At 35.2% G+C, this 9,416-nt stretch overlaps 1 protein-coding gene across 2 annotated transcripts; it reads right to left on the reverse strand.

The window, feature by feature from the left end:
- Nucleotides 1-4,810: 4,810 nt before the first annotated feature.
- On the reverse strand, nucleotides 4,811-8,857 carry LOC104090352 (uncharacterized protein At4g15545-like). 2 transcript variants are annotated; one of them, XM_009595415.4, is made up of 10 exons: nucleotides 8,430-8,857; nucleotides 8,266-8,334; nucleotides 6,664-6,717; nucleotides 6,406-6,469; nucleotides 6,189-6,260; nucleotides 5,849-6,106; nucleotides 5,549-5,594; nucleotides 5,381-5,459; nucleotides 5,184-5,298; nucleotides 4,811-5,093 (listed from the first exon to the last, which is right to left on the reverse strand). In XM_009595415.4, the coding sequence occupies exons 1-9, from the start codon at nucleotides 8,745-8,747 to the stop codon at nucleotides 5,206-5,208; spliced, it is 1,053 nt and encodes a 350-aa protein (XP_009593710.1). In that variant the 5' UTR covers nucleotides 8,748-8,857; the 3' UTR covers nucleotides 4,811-5,093; nucleotides 5,184-5,205. The 2 variants fall into 2 exon arrangements, with proteins under 2 accessions (XP_009593710.1, XP_009593711.1); XM_009595416.4 differs by having other exon boundaries at nucleotides 4,942-5,082.
- Nucleotides 8,858-9,416: the final 559 nt, after the last annotated feature.

The raw sequence follows: 9,416 nt of genomic DNA on the forward strand, positions 1-9,416 counted from the left end.
AACGGAGATTAAAACTTAGAAATTTGAAAATAAGATTTGTAGATTTGAGGGTCGAGTTGAGGTTAGAATTTGGTAAAATTCGTATGGGTAGACTCGTGGTTGAATGGGCTTTTGGATTTTATAACTTTTGTCGAGTTCCGAGACGTGGGCCCCACAGACGATTTTTGAGCAAAATTTCGGATTTTTATGAAAATTTAGTATTTTTTCATGGAATTAATTCCAATAAATTTTATTGACTGAAACGAATTATTTGAGACTCCAGATTCGAGGCATTTCAGAGGCCGATTTGCGAGGCAAAGTCATAGCAGAGTAAAGAGTTTCACGTTTTGAGATAAGTAATAGTTTTAAATCTGGTCCTGAGGGTATGAAACCCCGGATTTTGGTATCATGTGATTATTTTGGAGGTGACGCACATGCTAGGTGACGGGTGTGTGGGCGTGCACCGAGGAGATTTTGACTTGGTCCGTCCCGGAAAAATTATAAAGTTGAATAATTTGTTGTTAGCTATATGCTCTCTATGTGTTGATAAGATTTGACTGTAAATCATGTTAGAAATCATGTGATAGTACTATTGGGACCCACAAAGGTCGCGTACTTGTTGAATTGCCTGCTAAATGCTATATGTACCCAGTCTCAGTTTTTACTTGCACATTTTATCTCAGTCTCTGTTATTATTATTGATACATCATATCATTGTTGTTTGGGCTGATTTCATGATTAATGAAAGCCCGAGAGACTGGAGAGATTTATGACTGAGAGAGGCCGAGGGGCTGATTGTGAGATATTGATATCATAGAACGTGAGTTGTCCGTGCAGCACGTGAGTTGGCCGTGCAGATCTTTATATTATACTATAGCACGTGAGTTGGCTGTGCGGATCCTTATATTATACTATAGCACGTGAGTTTGCCATGCAACACGTGAGTTGGCCGTGCGGATCCAGATATTTATATTATGGCACGTGAGTTGTCCATGTAGATTATAGCGCTTGGGCTATAGGAGCCCCTTCGGAGTCTGTACACCCCAGTGAGTGCGGGTACCCATTGAGAGTGAGCGATGAGGGCTGGGAGCCTAGTGAGTGACTGTTGTCCTCAGAGGTTGTACTTGATTTTCATTTGTTGTTGCACTTAGTTGCTATCTGTCATTGCTGTGAAATCTCTGAAAGATTTTTATCTACGGATTACATGAACAGGAACTGTATAAAAATTGACTTGACATTAAACTGCCAGATTTGATAGCATGTATATTCTTTACTGAAATTACTGGAAATGAACCATAACTGTGTAGCTCGTTTCTATTTTCAGTTCCTTATTTATTATTGTTACTCGCTGAGTTGGTTGTACTCATACTACACCCTGCACTTTGTGTGCAGATCCAGATATTTTCGTACATAGCGGGTGTTGATCCTTTTACGTGGTTGATTTTCAGGAGATTTTGAGGTAGCTGCCGTGTTCTGCAGACCTTGTCTCTCCTTCTCTATCTCTTTGTTTACTGTATTTGGTCTTAGACTATTATAGACTATATTTTTCAGACTTGTATTCATATTAGATGCTTATGTACTCAGTGGCACCAGGTTTGGGAAAGTATTCGTATCAGTATTTGTGGGATTATATATTGTATTTAAAATATTATATTTTTAGACTTAAGAGAATTTGTGGTTCATTGAGATTTTCGGCTTGCATAGTATTGAAATAGGCGCAATCACGACAGGTTAGGATTTGAGGTTGTGACACTTTTATAAAAGAAATATTTCTATCATTAGATTAGTACACAATTTGCAAATTGTATGATAGAAATTAAAAAGCTATCTTCGCTAGCAGAAATGAATATGTTGATCAACTAAATAAAAGGTTGATAGCAAAGTTTATGGTATAAATAAAATATTTTCAGTTTTTGACTCATCCAAAGATGATACCAATAATTACTGCCAAAAAGAATACTTAAATACTTTAATACCAAATGACCTTCTACCATACAAGTTGTAATTTTTTTTTTTTTGGTTTCCCATCCGGGGTCCGGTACCTACATTGAGGTCTGACTAAATCCGAATTCGCACCGGAAAGTCCCACGTTGGGAGGTAAAGCACTCCCTAACAAAGGCAACTCCTTACCCAGGGACTCGAACCCGAAACCTCTAGTTAAGGATGAAGGAGTACTTACCACTTCACCACAACCCTTGTTGGTGTTGTCAAGTTTATTATAACTTACAATAGAATATCAATTTAACTTAGTCTGTTACATATACAGTGAACGTAAGTTGTCAAGTTTATTATTACTTACGTTCACTGTATATGTAATAGACTAAGTTAAATTGATATTCTATTGTATATAGGTTAATTTTGAAAAAGAAATACGCCAGTCGTCCTACTGAAAAACTTAGATCCACCGAATAGCTAATGTAATCACACACATATAGTATATACAAGTTTTGACAATAACATCATACGTGCAAAAATTATGATACTGGTCAATGTGCTTCTAAGTATATTTTTATCCCTAAATTCAACTTTCATCTTCTGAAACTAAATAATAACTCTTTAAATTTGTGTGAAAATAATTTTCAGTATGTTTATGTTTTGCAATTATAATAAATAAAACACAAGGACAAACATCCTAAATATTGGACTATATTTACCGCAATAAGTTTTCTTATACGAATAACTATATGTTGCACTTTCAAGAGGGATATCAATATCAACAACAAGAGTTTTGGTTATGGCAAAGCAACCAAAGCATTAGAAGGAAACATACACACACAAAAACATCGTCTACAAAGAATTGTTCGATAAGATACCATCACATTAAATACTTTTAAACTGTAATACATAATTATCTTACTAATATGACTAAATTAATCATTTGTGTAAGTTCTGATGATGTTCTCTCATTTTGAATTCACGTATTATACTAATATTTTTCGGCATTTAGATGATTGTTATATTATTATACATCAAATTTCTCTCATTAATTAAATTTTGTTGTTCGTTTATATAAATAAACAGTGGCGGACCCAAGTGGTGGCTAGCGGGTTCAACCGAACCCGCTTCACAAAAAAATAATACTGTGTATGTGTATAAATTAGGATTAAAGCTGTGTAAATTTTGCATAAATATTTTATTTGAACCCACTTGACAACTACTATTTTTCGACTAAATTTATATACTTCTAAGATTGAACCTGCTTGCACAAAATCGTGGGTCCGCCACTGTAAATAAATGTTTAAACCATCACGTGCCATTATTGCATATTCATAGATACTAGTCTTTATAAATGCGGAAAATACAACTTGAGTAAGAGCTCAAACCATATGCAAAGCAATTCTAACAAAATGTTTGGCAAAGCTTATCTCAGAGTCAGCTAAAAGTAAACATTTATATCGATCAAGACCATGATATAATACGTCCAGGAGATGAAATTTTATTTTGAGAATGATTCATTTTAAGGAAAAGGGCCAAATATACCCCTCTATTTTCGAATATTGTCTACATTTAACCTTCGTTATACTATCCGGCCAAATTTATCCCTACCGTTATACTATCTGGCCAAATTAACCCCTATCATCAGCAAACATTTAAAAATTACCCTTTGATGTATTAAGTAATCCAAAATCTCCCAAATTACTTTTATTTAAATCACTGTTATTCTTCTTGCTCCACTATTTTCAGAAATTACTATTAATGTGAATGCTAAATCTACTAGACCATATAAATTATTCATGAATATTTTTAATTACCAATGCACCCACTTCTTTTCTTGTAATAATGAGTTTGGAATTGGTTTAATTTTTTTTTATGTTCAACCATATGCACACTGTAGAATTCAGTGGGTCTATTTATTGTGAATTATATGCAGCTGATCACCATGTATATACATGTATTATATTCAAATATATTTTGTCACTGTCTGGTTAGTATAGAGTTCGATCGACTAACTTAAGAGTACACAATGTGTAGGCATTTGATTAAAGCAAAGTTGAGTTCGACAATGTAAAGTCTCCAAGGAACTTCAACTTCAAGCACTAATACTTGCAAAGTCCCCATACATCTGGTGCAATGAATTCATTAAAATTGGGATATTGTAAATACTTTTAGAATTTAGACAAGCTACCTAATTTAGATTTTTCAAATAACTATATTTTGTTTATTAACAGTTGTATTATTTAATATTTTTCTCCAATTAAGAGCAGGTAAATGCTAATTATTTTGAAAATAGTGGATCAAAAAGAATAATCAGTAACTTAATTAAAATGATGGATAGTATAACAGAATTTAAATGTACTATCTAAAAGTAGAGGGGTATATTTGACCCTTTTTCCTTCATTTTAGACCAACATAAAATTCCAAGATTGAAACATTTTAGGCCAACATTCTATATCAAGCGAGATCATGATATAAAACGTCCCGGGCATGAATTCCGAGTGTATTACTATTATCAGTGTTTTAAAAGGCAAAGATATTTTAATTTTAATTTTAAAAAATGAACTAGTATATAGAGAGTGCATTATCTTAGCAAAATTAATGCTTAGACTATTAGCAAAATGAAAATTATTCACAAGTCACAACTGAGAGCAAAATGAAAATTATTCACAAGTCACAACTGAGAACAGGTTGCAATTGTATTAATAGCAATTTTGTGTATATTTTGTTTTTAAAAGGCTGTTTCCGAAATATGTCAAAGACCATCATGTGTGCATGTTGTCATGGGACTAATATTTGGGCTATATGTTGAGAAATTAGGGGCATATATGTTAGATATAAGATTGCTGCAGAGCAGATTTTCTGTGAGAGTGGGTGTGTGTGTCTGGCAAACGGGTTGGGGATCAAGAGAAGGAACTCATTCAATTAATTATCATTTCCTGCTCCCACTGCTTTCTGATGTGGGGCTATGATGTAGAAAAAAGGCAATAATTTACAGAATGTGTCCATGAAATTGTGAATAAATGAAACTTGATATCAATCATTCATCAGCTAGAACATACTCTTGCATCAGTCCTTATTGACTGCATTTCCTGAGAGCTTTTCTGCAGCAAAGGTCTCTTAGTGCTGATTCGGTTTGAAGTGCTTGTATCAAGTTGGACCATATCTCTGAAAATCAACTTTTATACACATGCAAAAACAATCAGACACCAAACATGAATGGTTCCATAAATTTTATGAGCAAAAACAAGATGGTAAATAACATATACCCGTGTGTTTACTCCGTTGCTTTCACCGACTACTACGGCTAAGCAAACCTTGGAATGACAGATAAAGATCTTTGTTATCCGTTCCGAAAATCTCTTCTGCTTTTTTCAAAGTTTCCTATAGGAGAAAGCATTAAGATAATGAGTAGACAAATAGGAGGACTTCATAGGATGTAAAAGCAACTAATTACGTTTATCACCTCACGAGATTGCTTGTGTGCGTTTAATTCCTTAATGTTGGCGAGAAATGCACTGAACTGTTCATAGGATAGACGACTCCTGCATCAACAATATGCAGATACTGTCAGGTGAAAGATTCTTCCTTACTGAAAAAACTTAAACTGACAGAAAGTAGTGTAGCCATCCACCTAGCTTGACGGAAAAACTCCTTCCCATCAATTCGAGGAGTTTGAGCTGGTAATTCACAATAAGGAAAAACGGATCAGAGGGATCATATGTAAACCAGTCAGTAACATGATTTGTCAAAAATGGATATATAAATTGAAAAACGTTGGCTGATCTGCAGTTGACCTACATTTATGTCAAAATCACCATTTTATTTTTCAAGCAAGAATGACTTAATAAATACAACAGAAGTGCAATACAACAGATAGCAGTAAAATTTGCACAGCTCAAAAAGAAAAATTGAAAAATGAGTCGTCAGAAACCTGGCAATGGGCGTGCCTTAGGAGGGGAGTTAGCTGCTGATGACTGTTGACTTGATGGAAAAAAAGATGACATTGAACCTCGTCCGTCATATTGAGGGTTTGTTGGAGAGTTGGTGCCGGATGTCCTCTGAGGAGAACCCACAACAGAATATCTTCTAGGAGATACACTAGTGGAAATTATTTTGGGAGTTCCAGTTGGAGTAAGACGCGGTGTTATGTAAGGTGTCATGGAAAATCTTTGCACAGCTCGCTTTGAGGCTGGATCCAAGAAAATGAAATAAAAGTTAAACAGCTTTGCTACATTTTGATATTATAAGCAGACAAAGTAATGTGTGAATACCATCATCATTAATTACTGTGCTGTCTACAGGACCGCCATAAGAATGGTGTACTGCATAGCTGTTCACCTCCTCTGCATGATATAATTATCAAGACCAAATTTAGAACATCAAAGACAGAACTCCATATCTTGAGGCATCCAAACTGTGACATAAATCTTGAACATGATCGGATGGAAACATCAGAGGGAATACACAGAACATGAAGCCAAGACTTACCCTTTACGGAATAGGCTTTATGGGCCGATTGGTCGTAAGTGCCGATATCAACAGTTTCAGCTTGCTAAAGATGCAGAAACAAGATTCGCAATTTAATCAGCAGAAGCACAAGATTGAAAAAGAAAAAGCTCTTGCTCTACTGGTACAAGCAATCGGAAAATTGACTTTCGACACAAAATTCTTATAGAAAGTTTAAGTTACCCTCTTCATGATTTTCAAAAAATGAATTGCTAACAGATTAAGATTCTAAAATCTTACCGATGAATTCTCATCACTCAGAGACTGCACCAATTGCCTTTTAAAAGTCTCCAACTATCAAAATAAAGAAAGCAAGTTTATGATGTTGCAATCAAAGTATTAAATAAATGATATAGCAGAGGCAGAAGCTATAACAGGTGTTTTTAGTCAAACAATCGAGCCATGGAAACAACTTTTGTCAGGTTAAGGGTACATTGATAAATCTCTTTCTCCTATTATGTGTTGACTCTGTCGTCAGAAGCGGCTTTCGATGAAGTACTAAGACAATCAAAAGGCGAGACCGCTTTCTAATCACAAAGTAGAGATATGGAAGCTGACATGGGTAATCAACATGAACTAAAACAACAATTGAGCCATTGTTAGTAGAAAGGTCTATCAGCCCCCACACCAATCTTTGAACCTGGCTGCATTTAGGAAGAGCGTAACATGACCTGAATCACTCTATCTCAAAGATGGACATTCCTAATTATATAAGTCAATTTATGCCCATTTCTTACTCTATTGTAATTAATGATCTCTAAGAGAATGACCAAAGTGTTAATCAAACCCTTTGCACGTGGTTTCATACATAGCAGAAGTATAATTGATAGCAATTATCTAGTCCAATAGTCCAATTGTAACCTATTCTCTTTGATCCACAGATGTTTCTTAAGCTGTTGAGCCTTTTCTCATAACCCATGCCCACTCTCCATATTGTTGAGCCTATGCTTTTAGCTCAAGACGGAAACTTCAGCCTGTTGAGACACTCTGAATTTATCAAAAGCTCTAAGCTTGTATAACCTAGTTAGGGTAACTTCAAATTTCATACAAAAAGAAAAGAGTGCTTTCAGTAATGCATATCAAAAAGGGGGAGGTAGTCCAACACATTGAAAAACGGAACTTCAAAGTTCAACCAACTAGGTGGAACTCGATGTATCAAATCTTGCTTTCATGAGAGAACCTAGTAAAAATAACTTTAGGGGTACAACAGTATAGAAAATCAATCTACTAGTTGTCAGTGACAGGTTTCACATTAATCTATTTGAAAAGCAAATATATCTTCCAAAGAGTTGGTATATATTACCCAGAAAACAATCTTCCGTTGTCCCAGTTTACATGAAAATGTTTTTATTTTAGGACATCCCAAAATGTTTGACAACAATCATATAATTATAGTGTACTTTGTAACTTTCAACAAAGAATTCAAATTTATTTACGTACACAAACTTTAAATCTTGATGTGATGTTATTTCAATCAAATGAGCTTTTCAGTTATTACGATAACGCTCTCTTCACTATAATTAATATAAAATATACGCCAAACTAACATGTTAAGCTCAATGTACAGTCAAACACCGTATAAATAAGATATTTTTCTATATCCAAAAGACAAATTCCAATAATCCAGCAGGAGAATACAACAATAAAACCCTTTTCTTTATAGCAGTGGTATCCAGGCAAGCTTGCGCCAACCTCGACAATTCCACGGGCTACCTGCTGCCTCACACAAACAAAGCCTATCAAGGCTTAGGCACATGGGAAGAAATCAATAAGTGTTTTTTGCCTCCGCCGGGGTAAAAACCTTAGATATATATAACAAGGAAACAGTAGCAAATTTATCACCTTTGCTAAATCTCGACCCATTTTCTTCGCTGTCAAAGCGAATGAATCCCTCTCCTTCGAAAGCTTCACCTTTTATTCACCAAAAAATAAGGAAGATTAAGGCCTTTTCATTTCAAACAAATGCAAGAGGTAGAAATGAAAGGCAAAGCTAATATAAAGCTTACATTATCTTCGCAAGTGATTTTTAACCGTAATTCTGTTTCCTGACAAGCCTGCTCGAGCTTAGAGACTTTATCCTGGAGGTCAACGATAACCCGATCCTTATCATGAAGTTTCTGCCGAAGCCTCCCCATTTCCGACTCCAGCTTCGTAACGCGAGAAGCTATGGCCATGGAAGTAATCTTCCTAGCTAAATCCAACTGCTCGTACGGGTCCGTCGGAATAACCGATAGTATTTCATCGGAAAGATGAAAGTCCGGTCCCCCCGCCGCCGCCGCAGCACTTCGACTACTGTCGCTACTGCTGCTCTGTGACAGTGACATTCTCCCAATTTCACCAAACCCTAATTTGGATTGTTGAACAAGGGTTTGGATTTCAGAGAATACAATGGAAAAGGAGCAGAGAAATGGGTAATTAAGGAGTTAATTAAATTAAAGATTCTGTTTTGACCTATTTTTGTTTCAATTTATATATGGCTTAAAAAATTAATTTGTGAGTACTAAAAGAACAAATGGGACATGTTTTGCGGTGGTTTGTCTTAATGTCTGGGGTTTGAAATTCTTTTTAGATTTTCCCTCCAAAGCGTAAACGTCATTTTCTGTTTGGTACGCTTTGGGCCCTGGCTTACTAAGCAAAACCCGCTAGTAAATTGATATTTTACCTATCAAAAAGTGAAAGATAAAATTAACCGACGGTAAAAAGGGCAAGTACACATGTATTCCTTCCGTTTCAATTTATGTGAAATCATTTGACTGGGCACGAAGTTTAAGAAAAGAGAGAAAATTTTTGAACTTGTGGTGTAAAATGAGGCACATATATTTTGTGTGGCTATAAATCATTTCATAAAGGTAAAGTGTTTCCAAATAAGGAAAGAGATCATTCTTTTTGGCACGGACTAAAAATAAAATAGGTTCATATAAATTGAAACAGAGGGAGTATTATTTTTAGGGATGCTATTTAGAGATTAGCATGTATTTATTTTTGTACTGAAA

Source organism: Nicotiana tomentosiformis, chromosome 8, assembly GCF_000390325.3.
Source record: "Nicotiana tomentosiformis chromosome 8, ASM39032v3, whole genome shotgun sequence".
Taxonomy (NCBI): Eukaryota; Viridiplantae; Streptophyta; class Magnoliopsida; order Solanales; family Solanaceae; genus Nicotiana; species Nicotiana tomentosiformis.